Here is a 20575-nt window from a genome sequence, read left to right as displayed (position 1 = left end):
AAGTCAAACATATTTGGGATAGTGTATCACACGTGCTTTGTGAAATAGGGGAAATAATAAATCGATACATAAATTTCACGAATAAGAAATCAGTTTAGCATGTTGCATTTATATGGAGCTAACATAACGTTACACATCTTACTGACCACAACTAGGCTAACATGTTACACGTATTATCTTAATGGTGTTATAAGAACTGTTCTATAATACGGATTACTTCACGTGTATGGCCGAATATACAGTATCGACAAATTCAAAAGTGCACGTCGTCAACATTTCAGTTTTTTTTTTATATACATATTGCAAATTTATGACAAAACCGTTCACGCAAGATCGTTCCAAAAAGCTGGTCACAATAACAAAGAATCAACATTTTTTTTTTACTTAAATAGTATAGGCCTATAAGTATTATATCATATAGTACAAAGCTAGATAGAAGAGATATTATCAATCAAATAATTCATATGTAATTCACAGTTTTTCATCATTAGACTGAGTTCCGTCGCACATAATGGTTAACGTATCATTTTGTAATGTATATCTGAAAACATTACAGTATATTCTACATACCGAAGAGTAGCTTGCATGCTACGTAAGGCACAATAGAAGTAAAGCCAGAGTTTTTGTCAAATACAAATCAACAGTGTACTAGTTTTTGATTTATAAAAAAAGAATTGCGTCAATTACTTGGTACATGTAATTAAGATAAAATATATTTCAATTTAAGAAAACATATCCTACAGATTAATAAAATGCTGATTTTTTTTTATGTTGAAAGGTTTATACTAATTGTTTGATATCAACAACGGCAAGTTTGTGGTATAAATTCCAGTTTTTCCATCTTCGAAAATGAGTTTTGTGAGTTTCAAAATAATAAAATGGATAAGTGACAAGAGTGTTGATAATGATATCATATATTTCAGAAATAGATTGTTCATTTATGTATTTATTTTGATTATACATTATATGCAAGTAGTTTAATAATTTTGGAACCACCCAAGTAATTTAAACCCATGTTGGGAGACCAATATGGATATATAGTGACACTAATCAACAATTACAACATTTAATTAATCTTTCTATGTATTATGAAATATCACCAGAAGAATACTTATATATATATATATAATTTCCGTAAATTCAATGTGCCATACAAAATGCATATTTTACCACCTTTTTGTCATTATCTCATTTTTTGACGACCTGATCGAGTTTGCTTTTAAAAGTCTTTCCATATCTGGCCAAAGATTGACTCGATTAGTTATCGTCAACGCTTATTTTCCTGATTTATTTTCATTGAGGAAATGGGTGTAAAACATTGTTTATACACAGTCATATTTACGATATTTTTACCCATTCTGATATTATCGATATTCTTAAGTTCTTAGATATAGGCAAAACTCTAGGTTTTGATAAAATAAGCCATTGAAATGTTGAAAATAGTGCTGTTGATCATAATCACATGCGCGAGCATTTAAGTTCAAGACAAATATTGAACGATTTTCGTCATATCCGGATAAGTCCGATCAAATGTTTTTTATTTTAGATCAAACAATATTCCCTACAACATTAAAAATAATATTTGTTTATTATCAAATATGTAAATATTTTTAATTATTTCACTTTGTGTTTCTATTGTTTTTAAAATGTTTTAATTAAAATTGAATATTTGAACCCAAAAGAGTGATTTCACAATAAAGAGGGATAAAATGACTTATTCTTATTCTTGGTGCTATAAGCGACCCCGCCACATCTGACAGTGACGAAAAGTTTGAGGAAACCGGTAAGAAAACGCGAGGATTTAGATGGATATTGTTGATATATTCAGCAAGTCACAACATTTCTATATGGTGTTTTAAATATATTTTTTAATATGTGGCATTTTGATCATAAACATAATGGCTTTCTCTGAGGTGATGGCTACATTTCGTATGCTGTTTTTGTATTGTCATCGATCTAAGTTACTCCCAATAATAATGCTACTGCATACTACGTCGTCAGCTAGTCGTGTCTGATGTTGTCTTTAGATGTTTGTCCAGAAAACTTAATTCATTTAATATTATTTGACTACCATAGGTTTAAATCATCGACTGAAAATTCATTACATGGATGTCTTTGGCAGGTTGTGCACAACCCTGCATACGGGTAACGGTTACATGTTTGAGTAATTAATAAGTTACCCAAATGAGGAATTATGTGTAAGAAAAATGCATGAAGTTGATTTTAGAAATTTTAATAAAAAAGGGTGTCATGATTTTCAGAATGCCTTACAACTGATCGAAGATGTCGACTCTATGTTTCTGTTGGTGAAATATCAAATTATGTTGTCTAACTTTGTTGTAAGATGACAATTAAGGTGCTCTCCATTGACTACAATGTATAGCAATCAGGGAAATTCAGTGCAAATGTCATGGTTGAATGAGTTTTACCAGTGTTCTATTTTAGCACCATATAGTAAGCAATGGAGGTGGTTTAGTTTGTGACTTTTACCAAAATTGAGACAATTAAGTTTGTCCCATTTTGATATTATGTAAGTAATGGTGCCATGTGAAAATTATTACGCCCTTTTTTGATTAAAAAAGTTTAAAACAACTTCATGCATTTTTTCTGTCTGTTCCCAGTAGGGTATGACTATTCATTCTATAGCTACTGTAGCAAAAACGATATCATCTTCTGGAAAAGTCAGTTAGAATGTGATATCTTTTCCGTTGCAACAGTAGTTATCCAAACACTAGTCGAATGCTCTACCACTGAGCTGGTAGTGTCAACACTAAAAGAAAAGAGCACAATTTGGAGCATACAAAGGATCTGAACTCCAACTTTTACTAATAGATTAAGATGGGGATAACCCTGATTTTATGAAATGATTAAACACATGTAGTAAAAGCTATGTAAAACAATAGGATATTTATCTGATAAAAATAAAGTGAGTCTGAGTCATTAGAAATATCATATGCTTTACCACATCAGCAGAACAAAATAAGTGATTTTTGTAACTGAATGTATACCAACTACTTCTCAATGTTACTATACAATATCTCTTTCTATTTGATAGTCTAAAAATGGACTTGAGTGGGAAGTTGATAATAAAAGTGCAGTTGGGTGAGGATATACGAAGGATTCCCATTCACAATGAGGACATCACCTATGATGAGTTGTTACTTATGATGCAGAGAGTGTACAGGGGTAGACTGTCAAGTACCGACGACATCACTATCAAATACAGGGATGAGGGTAAGAATTTATAATACACATGTGTGTATTTAAGTGCAGTGTATATGATCAGGTTTTTGAGCACCAACAACATCACTATCAAATGCAGGGATGAGGGTATAATTAACAAAAAAACATGCATGCACATGTATGGTTTAGAAATGAAATATTGGAGACAGATTTAAATTTGATGCTCGTTAATCGCATGATTACTGAATTGAAACTTTATATTGAAAAAAAAAACCTTTGTAAAGAAAAAATAAAACATTTGCCATTTAGTACTTTCAACTTGCACATATTTTTAGTAAATTCTAGTGTCAAACAATCATGTCTCTTAGCTACAGTAGTACTAGTTTGCTAATTAGTATGCATTGACTATTCCGAAGAGTGGGAATTATTCTTTTACAACCACTACCAGCTATACATGTAGTTGATCCATTTTCGTATTCCATTGACTACAAATTAAAGATTTACTTTGGTGTAAAATTTCTGTTAGAACAAAATTTGAATGACTAACTTTTGCTAGTATTTCTATTTCAGACAAGGACCTTATAACAATTTTTGATGATTCAGACCTAACATTTGCTATTCAATGCAGTCGAATATTAAAAATTACACTATTTGGTAAGTTACTTAACCTTTTTAAAAATAAATCTTTTGAGTATTGAAATGATTTCCAACAAAATGGTCATTCAATGGTTAATTGTAAGGAAATGTATTGTACAACAATTTAAAATATGCAGTGTAAGAGTTTTTCTTTTATTTCATGTATTTGAACATTTTTTTTATTTAAAAAATAATAAAAAAAAAGTAAATATGTTGTCCTCTTGATGTACAGTATCTGTGAATGAAAACTTCATTTGATCTATTCACCTTATTTTCTAGTGAATGGTCGACCTCGTCCTCTGGAAACAGATGAAGTGAAATTAATCAAAAAGGAACTGCAGCATGTGCGTGACACAGTCAACCACCTACTGGACCGACTAGAACCCCAAGGGGAGATAACTAGTTCAGGCGAAACATCAGTCAAAGGTTGATGTTTTGATATGCTTAAAATTTACATAAAACTACATTGATTAAGTATGAAAATGTTGATAATAAAGAAAATGTGAAGCATGTTCTATTTACTGATTTAATATCTATCAAAATAAGAAGACTTGGATAAAATAAATGCTTAATGAACATTACCCTGATCTTCCATGAATTCTATGCTTTGATTTGAATAATATTTCATAAAGTTTTATTTTTTTCTTTATAAGTGCTTTACATTTATGTCTATCTTTTATAAGATGTTTGTCTGTATCACATGTGTTTATATCAGATGAGCCTATGGTGACAGAAAGCGGAAGAAGTCCAGCTACAGTGGCCACTTCAGGGTCAATGCCAGCTAATGCCCAGCAGGGAAAAGAATTTGACCCACTCTCCACACAAAGATCAACAGATGAATCACAACAAAGCAAAGTCATTTCTTCATTTGGTTTACCTGGTAACTTCTTTCAATAAAATGGGTTTTGGTTTTTAACAGCAATTGTGGTTTAGTGTTACTAGTTTCAAATATCCTTAATTATTTTAACAAGAAAATTCATAGAGTAATTATTTTAACAAGAAAATTCATAGAGCAAGTTTTAATAAATTGAGAGAAAATATGTTACAGCTTGAAATAAATCTGATTTTATACTATGAATTCTAATTTTGTTTTGTTTCTACAGGCCAGGATAGGTCAGGGACACCAGATAGTTTGTCTAGTATTGGATCATCTTCTAGTAATCAGTTAAAGGCTCAACAACAGCAAGCACAGCAAATTCTACAACAACAGGCACAGCAGCAACAACAGGCACAACAACAACAACAACCCCCAGCTCCTGCCCCAGTCACTAGTGATGCCAATGCTTCTAGTTCAGCTTTTGTAGCTCCACAGCCACCTCAGCCTTCAAACCAACCACAAATGAGCCCATCACCACAGCACCAGATGTACCACGGTGGCCCTACCCCTCCACAACAACAGCATCCTGGACAACCAAGTTTCCAACCACCCCAGCCTGGTTACTCTGCTGGAGCCTCTTCTAGCTCTACACCAGGTCAGCAGCCTGGGAGCAACACCTACCAACAGGCTGCATCAGGTAAATATCATCATTGATAGGTAAGAAACAGCACATCAAGAGGCTGTAATTACAGAAATATATAAGGCCAAACAAAATTAATTAGTTGGTTCTCAGGCCACTTTTTCTGAAAATAGATGAGGGAGGGAGGGCTTTTTTTTTCTTTTTTTAATTTCCCAACACAATAGGAGGTAAAATTCACCAAAGTTTCAATTCAAAAGGATTTCGTAACAGCAAATTATCAACACCTTGTTAAATACAACACGTTTGTTGTGTAGGGCTCCGGTAATGACAGTTTCCGAGTGGCCGCGAAAAGCACATAAAAAGCATTTTGTTTACGGTTCCCACTATCACCCGTTTGTCACGATCACGGTATTCAGGTTTCGTTTGGGTTCATGCACCATCAATAATGTCATATCGGATGTAACGGCGGAATGCTGTGACAGTCTCCCCAACCTTCATGTTCATCATTACTTGATCTAATCCAGACACTTTGCTCTGACCGATTGACGCCGCCATTTTGTTCAGCATCAGTTTCTCGGGAAAAGTCCAATCTTGGGGTCCTTATGTGCCCTCCTTCAATGATTGGAACAGTTCGGTCAAAGTACAAGCATCGGAGAATCCACCGATAATGTTCCATGGCAGTACGACCGTGGAACCGTGCCAAATGTGGACAGATACCAGCGACATTACCACACGACCACATCACAATGTCATGTTTTGCATATCACTTTGGCGCTTGGAACATTCATTCACTAGTATTGCAGACAAACGTTTAAAAGATGTGCCGTCTAAAACTGCTAAAAAAGCCGGAGACGGACACTTTTTTACGAGAGCGTTTGCCAATCAAGATCACGTTGGCGCTTGGAATACTCGTAGTGTGAATGCAGACAAGCGTTTTTAAGATGTGCTGTCTAAAATCGTACAAAAAAACGGATACGGACATTTTTTCCGGAATTTTGGTCCACGCAAACAATTTTTTTTTTTTTTTTACTTTTACAATAAAATCGGCAATGCGGGGCTTAAAAATGATATGCGCGCGGGCCTGAGAACCAACTAATTAATTTTTTTTGGCCTAACAGATCTTTATTTTATAGTACCTCAGATGTGTTTTACCTACAATCGTGGTGATGCAATCTCCTTCATAATGCTTTTCATTCTTTTTTTTATAAGGTCATTTGACCAAAAGGGTTAGGATGACCTATAGTCATATTGCATAGTCACTGATATTGAGTATGTAGCATGAAGCTGGAATGAAGGGTTACCAATTTTATTCAAATAAATAGACAATTTTTTAACAACTTCTTGTCAATAACTAAGAGGCCTAGAGACTTGTTATTGGGTTTGTAGCATGCTGGGATGAAGGGCTATCAAGGATGTTCAAATGAATGATCTTGACTTGCATTCGAGGACACATGGGTCAAATAGGCTAAAACCTTTAAATTATTTCTTGTCAATAGATATTTACTAGTAAATCTAGAGACCTGATATCGGTCTGTAGCATGTTGGGATGAAGAGCTACACCCTGCTTTCAAGATCACAGAGGTCAGATACCGTAATTGACCTAAAGAGGGCGTCTGCTGTAATAAGGGCGCCCCTGCGTTTTTTTCTTTAAAAAAAAATAAAATGATGCATTGTCCAGCTATCTTGTATCATTTTTTTAATAAACAACACACTTACCTTTCTTTAGAATTTTATTACATATCCAATTTACAGAATAAAATAACAGCCACATAGATATCCGATATTAGATAGTTTGATTGTCAATTACCTGGACTGGCACAGTCGTAGTAGTCGTCAGCCATATCATCAATAATCACAGTTAGAGTCACTGCTTTCAGATAGCTCAATGTTAACATTTTACACATTTATAAACTGCTTGAGCAACATCAACATCACTCTGATTAAAACCTTCAAACATTGTTCATCGTGACAGCTGTCAGGTTGACACGTTCCCTTTCATTCCAATATTCTGTCTAGACAACAGGGTCCATGTGCTAGAAACAATCAAAGGATTATCGCGGGGAAACTCGCTATAGTCCGTTTCAAAGTTTTCGGCAGTACTCATTGAAGTGACAACTGTCTAGCTGCAAGATTTTGGGCTATAGTCTGTTTCAAATAACTTTAGAAATAATGAACTTAATAAGGGCGCCCCCATAGCCAGTTACCCGCGCCCGGAGCCTTCTTTAGGTCAAATATGGTATGTAACGATATTCAAATAACCTATCAGTAAGTGAATGGCCTGAAGTACGCAGATATTTGGGCTGTAGCATGCTAGATGAAACGCTTCCAAGTTAGTTTTCTTGACTTTAACCTATGTATACTAACAACATTAACTGAAGAGTTCTTAGTGGTATACAATGTCTTAATTGTTTGTTGATGAAAAGGTGAGCATTTTCAGCAAAAAGATACACTGTATTGGACATTAAATACAAATCACCAATCATCAATTTTGAAACAGTCACCCACCGTCAAAACCCTCATCTGACTATTGATATAATTTATATACAACACAGCTAAGTAGAATAATACAGTAGGGGAATAAATACAAAAGACAGTTGAAAATTTGAATATGAATATGTTTTAAATCAATAAACTCTTTATTTTAGGATATGCCGCTGGAGGACCTGGACAGCAACAGCCACGCCCACCACAGCCTCAACAGATGCCAGCCCAAGGCATTCCTGGTCAGCCAGGCTATACTCAGCAGTCTGGATCCTACCCTTACCAGTATGGGAATCAGTCGGCTATGCCTCAGCCAGGAGTTGGCCCTGGGCCGTCACAGGCAGCTCCATGGAATCAACCTCCTGTAAGCAACTTTTATGCATTCCTGAAAAGTTAATGAAAACTCTATGAAGTAGAATTTAGTTGTTTGTTTGGCAAATAGATGTATATTTTTTTCTCAATTTCAAGCAATTTTCTTTATCAAGGGGTTAGACATCAAGCATTGCCAATATAGATCTTCTCCAGAAAAGAATGTTCTTGTTAATAAACATGTGTAGTTGAATTTTGATTATGATTATATTAATTTCAATTTGAAGATCAAATTGTAATGAATCACAGATTTACTTGAAAGGTTGCTCTCAGTAGACCATAATTCATTTGTCCTTATGTGAATTAACACCATAACAAGTGCTCATGGCTTCTGAAGGCATATCCCAGATTGGAGAACTATAAACATGTGCCTTATATTTTAGGGTGGATACCAGAGTTACACTGGACAGCCACAGCCCTCAGGAGCCCCTACAAGTTCTCCCTCTGGAACCCCAGGGTCAGCTAGTCCTTCAAATCCTTATGCTCGTGGAACTGGACAAGGATATGGCGCTGGCTACCCTAAACCTTCCCAGGGCTATTCACAAGGCTACAAGTGATCTAAGATTAAATAACATTCTTTCATTCCTCTTTTATCACATTCATTGTGATTACAGCCATATTGGGAGACATTTTTTTCCTTCCTCTAATTGTATTGAATGCTACTGATGAGGATTTCACTTTCTTCTTCCTAATAGTAAAATATATGTAGCCTCATAGATGCTGGCTATGACAGTTGTCAGACTGTGCTTTAGAAATCTACCGGTACATGCATTATTAATTGCTAAAATCATGTCATTTTAAAAATCAAATATACATTCTGTGTGGTGTTAGTTTAACAGAATCTTCCATAGAGCTTGACGTAAACAGATGATTTATTAAAGTCATTCACCCTTGAAAAATGATTAACTACTGCCTAGAATAAGGAGTTCCAAAATGTTTGTTCAGGGTAAATAAGATAAAAATACAGACAGCTGAGTGTTAATTTAATGTCTGTAAACCGATTTATAGTATATTCTACAATATTATATTTTATTTCTAAATGATCAATTTTGAACCTTATACTGTAATATTATTGTCAACAGAGTGTGATATGCCCAAATCGCCTGTAGTCCTTCATCTAGCTTCAACTCAGTAATGTATGTGATTAGAAATATTTTTTTAACATGGGCAATTAGTAGAAAAAGCTTTTCCATATTTTTTTTGTTTGTAAAAATTGAACTGAATACAAAGCAAATTTACAAAGATACTCCACCCCAGAAAAAAAAAAAAAAAAAAAAAAACACACTAAAAAGGTGAAAGGTGGATACCAAAGCCCCATAGGGATTTCCTGTTGTAGTAGTGCAATTTGTCTTTAACCTTTTCTTGTAATTATTTTCTTTTAGTTCTATACTGTTATTTGTTAAGCCTGCTACCTAGTACCTACACAAGCCGTCGACCATCATCAGTAAAAGTGTTATTGTGCAATAAACCATCAATGAATGCTATGTTTGTATATATAAGAACAAATTTCAAGGAAACACTGGTTTTATATTTCTTGGAATATAATTCTAGTGTAATGTATAAAGAGACATTACCTTAGGGTTGTTCAGAGGAAAGTGTCTGCATATGCCTGATAAAGGTTTGCTATGTGTTATATAAGCAGATTTTACAATTCCTGGCTGTGACTAGGCCTAAGCATAAAACGTCTGTGAATAATTATAAAGTTACATAGCTACAGAAGTTCAAAGTGGTTGTGTTGACTAGAACAGACATTAATATATTGTCTGTGTATTATTTTCATGTTGTATACATAAACCAAAATTTATGTACAAGTACATTGTATTGATCAAATTGATTAAAATGAAATATCTGATTTTTGTGTTTCTTTGTTGTCTTTAGCAAGTTTTTGTAAGTTTTATTGTTTCAATTGAAATTTGCTTATTTCTGTTAGAATGTTTAAAATTTCTGATGCTAAAAAATTGAATGTTCGAGAAAAAATGTCAAACATATTTCCAAATCCTTCTTCATGCTAAAAGATTTTTCTAGAATTTTTTTTAACGCCGACTACAATTGTGAAAAGTCTTAATTTTCAAAATGGGAATGTAAAACGAGATTGATAATTTTGTAGAATAGCAAAAGTTATTAGCTTACCATAATACTACAGTTATCATCACCTTATGAACAATCTTATGAACAATTTTAAATAAATCGAATGTTAATTTTCTGCCGTCCAAATTACTGCGTCCAAATTACTGCACCATCATTATACCAGACGGTAAAACAGAAATGAATGGTTTACATAGATTACACTGCAAAACTTGCATTTGTATGGTGGTGTTTATGCTTTTGTTGTGTTTAATGAAGAAACTTTTGTTTATTGTTTTGGCAAAGTAGTGGGCCTTTAAAAAAAAGTGGGGTGGATACCATATTTTGATTATTGATGTTATTGATTACCGGTATGATGATTGAACAGTTCTAAAATGTCTTCTACATCTTCTCAGTAATCAAGGAGCCACCCAACTTCGCTAGCCAAGGGTTTTAGTCTCTACTACAGAGAGGATTGGACTAATACCCTTGGCTAGCGAAGTTGGGGGCTACCAAGCTAAGATACATGTAACTGCATAATGGAACTCTAGCATGCGGAAATAGAAATGAAAATCATGTACCCTACCCTTTTGAAAAACCATATACAGTGTAATGATATATAGATTAACATCTAAAGGAATCATTAATACATTATCATTTCTTTAGTTTTTATTTAACAGATACACAATGATATAAGAGTACAATGTATTAAAAAAAATGTCTTTTAATTAAGTGGCAAAACTACATTTGCTCAGTGCTATAAGAATTTTAGTACAGAAAATGGTCATTCGTGCTGTTTATCAACAGTAGGCCTAATGGGAGATAATCCAAGGAAATACATATGATATCAGAAACATCAACTTCGCTAGCCAAGGGTATTAGTCCAAAGAGAATCGGCTAATACCCTTGGCTAGCGAAGTTGCAGAAACATTATCTCTGACATTATGTTTTTTTTGTGATGGTATATCGAGTCGCATTTTTTTTATTAAGATGATCAAATGAACAAAAACTAAATGGTTTTAAAAACAAGTGGTTTTTACTCTATATTATCAGGGATTTAGATAGTAATTATTTTTAATCCGCTAATGCACGTGCATGATCTTGTGCCGTCTTACACAGGTGGTCGTTAAGACAGGTTGGTATTTGAAAAAGTAATAATTATTTTCAGTTTTTCTTACGCTGGTTTGAAACATATGTGTTTTTTTCTATTAAAGATAAAAACTACGCTTTGTTATATTTTGCATTTTCGTGTAATATTTTTATAGATCACTATAAAATTACGGATCCGTATTTTACTTGCAAAGTAATTAGTTCCGGTTCCGCTATTATAAAGTAACAACATGGCGGCCACCATCAGGTGCTGGAGACTGAGCAAAACTATAAAGTGCCTTGTTGGTCAAACCAGATTGTTAAAAGAATCGACGAACAGAAATAACAAAACACTTTTCCGTTTAGGGTCGTCTTCCAGATTCTACAGTTCGGCATCATCGGATCCTAGAGTTTCAAGGTCAAAATGGACGGGTAGAATTATTGGAATCGGCGTGTTGACAGCAACAGCATTCGGTGTCGGTTATGGATTACGCAACACGACTGTGCAAGCTGAAGAAGATGATGTGATACCTGATAACGTAAAACCGTCAAGAGAGGTGAATAGTATATCATAGATCGTTTTATGATGAAAAAATATTCTTCCGTTATAGACGGATAGATCTGACGTACAGTTACATAACAATTTAAATAAACTAATGAAGTAAATAAATGTCTTACATCTTAGTGTCAAACTGTGATTTACCGATAAAGCTAATTAAACATTAAAAATCTAACTATTTAAAAATTCTTTATTTCCAAATAAATAAATAAATTTACCCAATTCAGAAGCACACACTGTAATATGTTTCTGTCCAAATTGACTTTCAAAAATGTACTGTATTTGACCCAGTAAGCGCCCCCATCCCTATAAGCTCTCCGCTTATTGTAATTGAGGCCTTAATTTGCCATGCTGACCTTGAAATAAATGCAGACTGGAAATATGAAACCTCAAGTTTCTTGATTTCTTTTTGCAATTTGATGTATATCTTATTTTAAGCAAAAATTTTTTATGAAAGGCTAATCCAAATTTGGTTCTGTTAAAGATGCTCCACCGCTGACAAATGGTATTTTTTCACTATCAAAAACAGCTGCAAACGATGTAGTATTTTTCTTCAGTTCCAAAAGTTACTTACTTTGCACCATTACCATCGTTGAAAAGTTTGAGGTTCTAATTTTACTACAAGTAAAAAATATGAAAAACAATTAATTGCATCCCGAAAAAATTCTGTGGCACTATATACTATATGGAATGATGTACTGATTGCGCATGCACCAAAGGCAAAATAAATTATTTTATATTAGTTTTTGTGTAAATTAGACATATACATACATGATTAAACACCAATTATTGTTCAAATAATGTATAATATTTATGATCTGTCGGCGATGGAGCATCTTTAAGTGCCTTCTTATTTTGTTTTTATTTTTCTATGTGCACAAGGCACGGTATTGGTTGAATATGGTACTTGACAGCAGAATTTTGTTAAAGGCCCATTTACCTTTCGAAAGCGGCTTAAAATGGGAATCATCGCCAAAATGTAAAACAAATTTAACAAGATTGAAAATTTTGTAGAGTCGCAAAAGTTATTAAATTACTGTTAACACTACACATATCATCACCTTCTGAACAATTTGATTAGAATAAATAAAATGCTTATTTTCTTAATGTGGGTTGTCTTAAGTTATGTTACCTACCGTCGTCCTAAATACTGTGTGGTAGTTGATTATCACTGGGTCAGACGGCAAAACAGCGAAATGACTCTTCATTGATGTCATATATTACGTAGGAAATCTTGCATATGTTTGGTGTTGTAACCTCATCTTAGGCCATCGGTATATATTTTCTGATGTTATTAATAGTTTTTAGAAACCTTTATATTTTGCTCCAGAAAGGTAGTGCGCCTTTAAGTTCTTGATTAAAAAAATGGAGAGTTCTTAGATGTTAACTCCAATTTTCCATATATTAAATACAGTATTTGAAATAGAATATACACAATATATATATTTTTTTTATGGAAGGAAAACATTTCATATTTTTAGCTCACCTGGCCCGAAGGGCCGGTGAGCTTATGTCATGGCGCGGCGTCCGTCGTCCGTCGTCCGTCTGTCCGTCAACATTTCCTTTAAATCACTACTAGTCATAGAGTTCTGCATGGATTTTAACCAAATTTGGCCAGAAACATCCTTGGGGGGAGGGGAACAGAACTTGTATAAATTTTTGCTCTGACCCCCCCGGGGACAGGAGGGGCGGGGCCCAATAGGGGAAATTGAGGTAAATCCTATAAATCGCTACTTGTCCTAGTGTTCTGCATGGATTGTTACCAAATTTGGCCAGAAACATCCTTGGGGGAAGGGGAACAGAATTTGTATAAATTTTGGCTCTGACCCCTCGGGGACAGGAGGGGCGGGGCCCAATAGGGGAAATTTAGATAAATCCTATAAATCGCTACTTGTCCTAGAGTTCTGCATGGATTGTAACCAAATTTGGCCAGAAACATCATTGGGGGAAGGGAATCAGAACTTGTATAAATTTTGGCTCTGACCCCCCGAGGACAGGAGGGGCGGGGCCCAATAGGGGAAATTAAGGTAAATCCTATAAATCGCTACTTGTCCTAGAGTTCAGCATGGATTGAAACCAAATTTGGCCAGAAACATCCTTGGGGGAAGGGGAATAGAACTTGTATAAATTTTGGCTCTGAACCCCCGGGGACAGGAGGGGCGAGGCCCAATAGGGGAAATAGAGGTAAATCCTATAAATCACTACTTGTCCTAGTGTTCTGCATGGATTGTAACCAAATTTGGCCAGAAACATCCTTGGGGGAAGGGGAACAGAACTTGTATAAATTTTGGCTCTGACCCCCCAGGGACAGGAGGGGCGGGGCCCAATAAGGGAAATTTAGGTAAATCCTATAAATCGCTACTTGTCCTAGAGTTCTGCATGGATTGTAACCAAATTTGGCCAGAAACATCCTTGGGGGAAGGGGAACAGAACTTGTATAAATTTTGGCTCTGACCCCCCAGGGACAGTAGGGGCAGGGCCCAATAGGGGAAATAGAGGTAAATCCTATAAATCGCTACTTGTCCTAGAGTTCTGCATAGATTGTAACCAAATTTGGCCAGAAACAACCTTGGGGGAAGGGGAATAGAACTTGTATAAATTTTGGCTCTGACCCCCCGGGGACAGGAGGGGCGGGGCCCAATAGGGGAAATTTAGGTAAATCCTATAAATCGCTACTTGTCCTAGAGTTCTGCATGGATTGTAACCAAATTTGGCCAGAAACTTTCTTAGGGGAATAGGAACAGAACTTATATAAATTTTGGCTCTGACCCCCCGGGGGCAGGAGGGGCGGGCCCAATAGGGGAAATAGAGGTAAATCCTATAAATCGCTACTTGTCCTAGAGTTCAGCATGGATTGAAACCAAATTTGGCCAGAAACATTCTTGGGGGAAGGGGAATAGAACTTGTATAAGTTTTTGATCTGACCCCCTGGGGGCAGGAGGGGCGGGGCCCAATAGGGAAATTTAGGTAAATCCTATAAATCGCTACTAGTCTTAGAGTTCTGCTTGGATTTTAACCAAATTTGGCCCAGAAACATCCTTGGGGTTAACAGAATTCCTATAATTTTTGGCTCTAACCCTCTTGAGCAGAAAGAGTGGGGCCCAATAGGGGAATTAGAGGTAAATATTCAAATTCCTTCAGAAAAGAAACAATGAACCTTACTAGGCATTACAAACCAGGTGAGCGATACAGGCCCTCTGGGCCTCTTGTTTTTAGAAATATCTTATACAAATATAAAAATACATGTATTGATTCCAGGTACGAATACCGACTGATAACAGTGGTATGAAGCTAGTTTTGTACCAATATCAGACATGTCCATTTTGCTGTAAACTTCGTGCTCTGCTGGACTACTATGGCTTATCCTACGATGTGGTGGAGGTCAACTCGGTCTTTAGATCAGAGATTAAATGGTCCAAGTATAAGAAAGTTCCTATACTTGTGTTCAAGGCGGACAACAAACAGGAGCAAATTGTAAGATTTGTTTAGGCTTGAATATCATGAAGAGGTTGATAAAGAAAGTAACTTTGTAGCCATATACTGTCACTGTATTCTGATATTCCATTAATGAGGGCTTGGTATATATACTGTAGCTGGTACATATCAATTAAGTTTGTATGAAATGTTACTTAAGAGCTTTGGGGACCATTCATTTGTCTATCAATGCACATTTGATATATATGTTCATCTCTATTTTCTAAAAGTTATGTGCTATAACTCCAATGAAAAATGACAATGAAACCTGCAGATAAGATCTTCATATAGTTTAGAACTTAAGGCTTGTTTTTGGGTATCAAAACTTAGACCAGACCATATCATTATCTCAGCCATAATGTATTTTTAAAATTCTTTTAAGTCTGCAAACATATCTGGTATGAAGAATTTGAATTTCTAATGCTTTCTGCAATGTCAGCATGCTGCTAGTAGGCTTTATAATTATTTCTAACGCTTGATTTGTTTCCATAGCAACTGAATGATTCATCTGTGGTGATGAGCATCTTGTATACATATCTTCTGGATCCATCCAAACCCGTCTCTCTCATCAAGTCCTTCTATCCAGAAGAGGAAGTCTTTGATGAAGTAAAAAAGAAAAATGTCAAAGATTTTTCTAACAAGTATTCAATCATGTACCAAGAGGATGCTTCTGATGGCAGGACAGGAGAACAACAGTTGTAAGTAAATGTATATCTACAAATGTAGTGAGTACTGTACATGTATCTAGTGAGTACTGTAGATGTATCTTATGAGTACTGTACTTGTATCTAGTGAGTAGTGTACATGCATGTATCTAGTTAGTATACTGTACATGTATCTAGTGAGTACTGTGTAAATTTTATCAAGTGAGTACTGTACTTGTATCTTTATGTTGTGAGTACTGTACATACTACATGATACTAGTGAGTACTGTAGATGTATTTAGTGAGTACTCTGTCAGTGTATTTAACAGGTACTTTCTGTGTATTACAGTTTATCTAGAATTCTTTTGTTTGCATAGTCTTTTCGTGAAGAATAGTGATTATTGGTTGACTTTATTATGATTTTTTATATATGATAATTTTGATCACCTTTCAGAAAGGTGAACACAATTATCATATATAAAAATCATTTCTGACAATTTGTAAATTGACAACCTCTTCTCTATCAAAATGATATTTTCAGATATATATTAAATTGAAATATGAGCGATGGGTTTTGATGAGTTTCATTTCCTGATCATTTATTATAGTAACTGTAAATGGAGCAGAAAAACCTAGGGGACAAAACACAAATGGATGGGAATGAACAAGAATGTCCAGACTTTTATAAATCTAATCAAGCTTTAACCTCTTTGATGCAACTTGATTTTTTTGAAACAAATAAATAACACAATATTCTTTCTACAGGGAGGAAAGAAAGTGGCGAGCCTGGACAGACAAAACATTGGTTCATATGCTATCTCCAAATGTGTACAGAACACCAACGGAGGCTCTTCAAGCTTTCAGATACTTCTCTGATGTTGGAGAGTGGGAAAACGTGTTCAGCTACCCAATGAGGATGTTTGTCATCTATACTGGAGCAACTGCCATGTACTTCTTAGGAAAACTTCTGAAAAAAAGGCATTTAACTTTTATTTTATAGCACTTATAGCACCGTTAATGAATTAGACATGCAAATTTTTTATTTGGCTTTACTGGTCTTTTCTGATATGTTCTGAAATTTGAGAAAGTAAAAGAAGTGCAACTCATCACTAGTAATATATTATATAATATTCATACTTCATATTTCATACTATGCAATATAAAATACTATAAATTTAATTCATATTCACATATGTGTAGTACATCCCTCAGGTAAAGTTAGCTTGCAGCTATTACAAATCATATTCTCTTTTAATCCTTATCAAAATGTTTTTAATCATTCCTTGTGCAATGTATTTGTTCAGGTATAACTTGCACCAAGACGTGCGTATCTCCCTGTACAACGAGTGTGATGTTTGGGTAAAGGCTGTAGGCAAAAACAGAAAGTTTATGGGTGGAACCAAACCAAACCTGGCTGATCTGGTAAATATAGCATCTTCTTTAAACATTTACGATATAGTTTACTGTATCAGGGCTTTAAATTGTTCTCTCAATAAAACTTGTTTAATAATACTTAGTGTTGATATAATGTTGATAGTTGTGGAAATTATGATAAGTTGTGGGACATTATGATTATTGGTAGGGCATTATCAGTTATGATAAATGATTATATCTTGGCATTATGATTTGCAGTTGGGACATTATGATAAATTGATAAGTGTATAACATTGTGAACATTACCTATGATTATTGGTCAGACATTACAATTAGTAGTTGTATAATATATATACATTTTCCTATTTACAGTCTGTTTATGGTGTACTCAGCTCAATAGAAGGATGTGATGCTTTTAAAGAAACTCTGGAAAGGACTAAAATCAAAACTTGGTATTACCGTATGAAGACTGCTGTCAGTCAGCACGAGGGACACGGTACTATTAAACTGGTGACACCAGGCAAATCATGATGAAATTTAAGTCTATAGAACATCAATTTGATTCAGGATAATAAGACCCAGAAAGCTCAAAGTGTCAAAATTGTTATTTCCAACCTTGATCACCTTGTATTGTGTGGTTACAGTAAGATTTGGACAGGATTAATGTAATTCACTGAACGTTTGTCTGTGAATGTAACAGTATTACAAAGTGTTGGATCATAAAGATACAACATATCTGTATTTATGAATTACAAATTGTACTGTACATTTATTATGTATAACCTCTCTTTGAATTCATGAAAGACTCCTATATCTAGTATGAATGTGTCAGTTGTTTATTGAATTTATATGCATCTGCACTGTAGCCACAGAAACTTGCAAGATGACTTTGAATATTTCTTTATTGTCACAAATAAGGACAGCCTGGATAAAGTATTAGTATTAATGTCATTTCCTTACAAAACCTGTTGTAGTGTTGTGTGTATCAAACCAGACTTTGATCTTTGGGACTCTGAGTGCACAGTGTTTACTTAACATGTACATAAATATTTCTGATTGAGCATGGGTAGAAACTTTGGACAAAAACAAAAAGGACAACTATGATTCAGTGGATCATACATGTTACACACATAACCATTATTCACAGCAAGGAACTGACCAACTACACCGCTAGTATGAATCTCCCCCTTAAAATCGGTATTGCACATAAATCTCTCTCCCCTAGCAAAACACTTACAACAGGTACAACACTATACTGACTACAATGTGGAATACATTATGTAATATCAACTAGCAAACAAATGAGAGGTTAATGGACTCAGTTCTGGTATACGTACATTATGATTGTAACAAATATTGGAAGAAATGCATTTTCAAATTCACCATTTTCATACGACACAAAATTTGAAATACTGGTAGTTTTTCAGCAGCAGTGATCAACTTGCATCAATGTCTTATTATCTTTCTATCATTTGACATTGATTTATAACTATATGTATGCAGTTGGTTGACATATCACTTTCAGGTTCTTAATCTAAGGGTGATCAGGATCAATTGAGTAGGACATTTACAGGTAACATTTGTGTGAACAATGGGAGTAGGGAACTATTTATTTATTGGAAAATGCAAAATACTAAAATGTGTTAAATGTGTGAATAATCTGTTCACGAAATCTTGTTGTTGTGTAGTTACATGTATACTATTTGAAATAAATCTATCATTTGAAATAAAATTGAAGGTTGTGTTATTATCTTTCGTTTAAGTGTTTTCATGTTTTGGTATCTCAAAATCGACGTATTGCATGATGTTATGTTAATAGTGCCATAACATCCTGACAATACTGTTGACTTCATGTATAACAATTTAACAATTCACATCGACTTTGTTGTGCATTTGTGTAATGTCAACAGTAAATACCTGAATAATTGGATATGGCTAGAACAAAAATTTACCCCTTCGGAGTAAGGCAGGGTGGATCTCAACCTTTTTGAAAAATTCTTAATATAAGCTGTCAAACAATTCACAAGGGGATTAGGGGAGGAATTACGATTTAGAATGGCTGAGATGAGTTTTAGATGCATTTTTATGATTTTAAAGCGTTCTTAACGTGGTAATTTACCTGGTAATTAATAACGCTGAAAACGGATTAATTCATATTGCAGATTGAAAGTTACCTATATTTAGAAATCAGAATTATATATGTCGTCATATCTGTATGCAAACATGTACTGTATTTTTGTCAATTGCGGCCGTGTCTTAAGTGATTTTCCTACTACACTGCGATTAAATTCTAGAGCGATTTTGATAATTTTGTAAGTAAACAGAGAAATCGACTGTCTCTTAAGACAGTCAATTTCTTTCTGCTTGTAAGTGCTGATACTCTCATTGGATCATTTATACACACGAAAACGCATTGTTAAAGTTCAATTTAATGCGTGACTTAATTCGTAGACCGTCCGCTCGTAGGTCTACGGAAAGCTATATATACAAAGATGTAGAAGATCTAATTTTAATTAAAGATTGAATGCGCAAAAAGGACTAAATGAAAATTGAATGTACAAATGCACTCTTTATTTGCACACTTATTGTATTGTGATAGCGACGAAGAGTAGCCACATATCAAAGTTCAGTATAACATCCTCCTGTTTTTTTGCCCATCGAAAATGTCAATAATAGTATCCACGTTAACTATGGGCACGTCGTGGTGCATATGTAACAAAGCTAAAACCCATTTAATTTTCGCGGGTTTTAAGGCGTTTCAGAACACAGGGACCTGGCATGCCAGGTCCCTGTGTTTCAGAACGCTAAGCTTCTCTCTGCTGTTGCCATTATTGGCGGCATGGTTACTAGGATATAATTCCTTGTTAGTCACCTACTGTCTTGTTCCTGTGGGGTTTTCGGCTTAAAAAACGTCAATTTTCTGACATGAGCTCGAACCAATTGATAGCGAATATATTCTGATTTTGAAAAAAAAGAAAGAGAATTGATTGATGTGCTAGCAGTTGTGTTTTTGCGTCAATGGTAGCTACACCACTGATTGACTGATGTCACAGTACCACCTTATATATTGTATTGATTGATGTCACAATGACACCTAATATATTACATTGACTGATGTCACAATGACACCTTATATTACAGCAATATATGTGTATACTGTTGGTTAAAAAGTCGTGCCAGGTCCCTGTGGGTATAACAGTGACATTTCGTATATTCAACACATGTACATCGATGTCACTGTAACT

General features: G+C 34.7%; 2 protein-coding genes across 2 annotated transcripts; both read left to right on the top strand.

Annotated features, from left to right (window-relative positions):
• Positions 1-1728: 1728 nt before the first annotated feature.
• On the top strand, positions 1729-9978 carry LOC138330368 (protein TFG-like). The gene is made up of 8 exons (XM_069277948.1): positions 1729-1783; positions 3056-3234; positions 3754-3837; positions 4099-4245; positions 4535-4699; positions 4923-5333; positions 7922-8121; positions 8510-9978. The coding sequence occupies exons 2-8, from the start codon at positions 3063-3065 to the stop codon at positions 8681-8683; spliced, it is 1353 nt and encodes a 450-aa protein (XP_069134049.1). The 5' UTR covers positions 1729-1783; positions 3056-3062; the 3' UTR covers positions 8684-9978.
• Positions 9979-11500: 1522 nt separating this feature from the next.
• On the top strand, positions 11501-19062 carry LOC138330358 (prostaglandin E synthase 2-like). Its single transcript, XM_069277938.1, has 6 exons — positions 11501-11836; positions 15097-15312; positions 15805-16010; positions 16722-16934; positions 17261-17378; positions 17703-19062. The coding sequence occupies exons 1-6, from the start codon at positions 11531-11533 to the stop codon at positions 17859-17861; spliced, it is 1218 nt and encodes a 405-aa protein (XP_069134039.1). The 5' UTR covers positions 11501-11530; the 3' UTR covers positions 17862-19062.
• Positions 19063-20575: the final 1513 nt, after the last annotated feature.

Source organism: Argopecten irradians, chromosome 1 (assembly GCF_041381155.1).
Source record: "Argopecten irradians isolate NY chromosome 1, Ai_NY, whole genome shotgun sequence".
NCBI classification, from domain to species: Eukaryota; Metazoa; Mollusca; class Bivalvia; order Pectinida; family Pectinidae; genus Argopecten; species Argopecten irradians.
The sequence above is the reverse complement of the archived record's forward strand: the minus strand, read 5'-3'. Positions and strand labels throughout refer to the sequence as shown.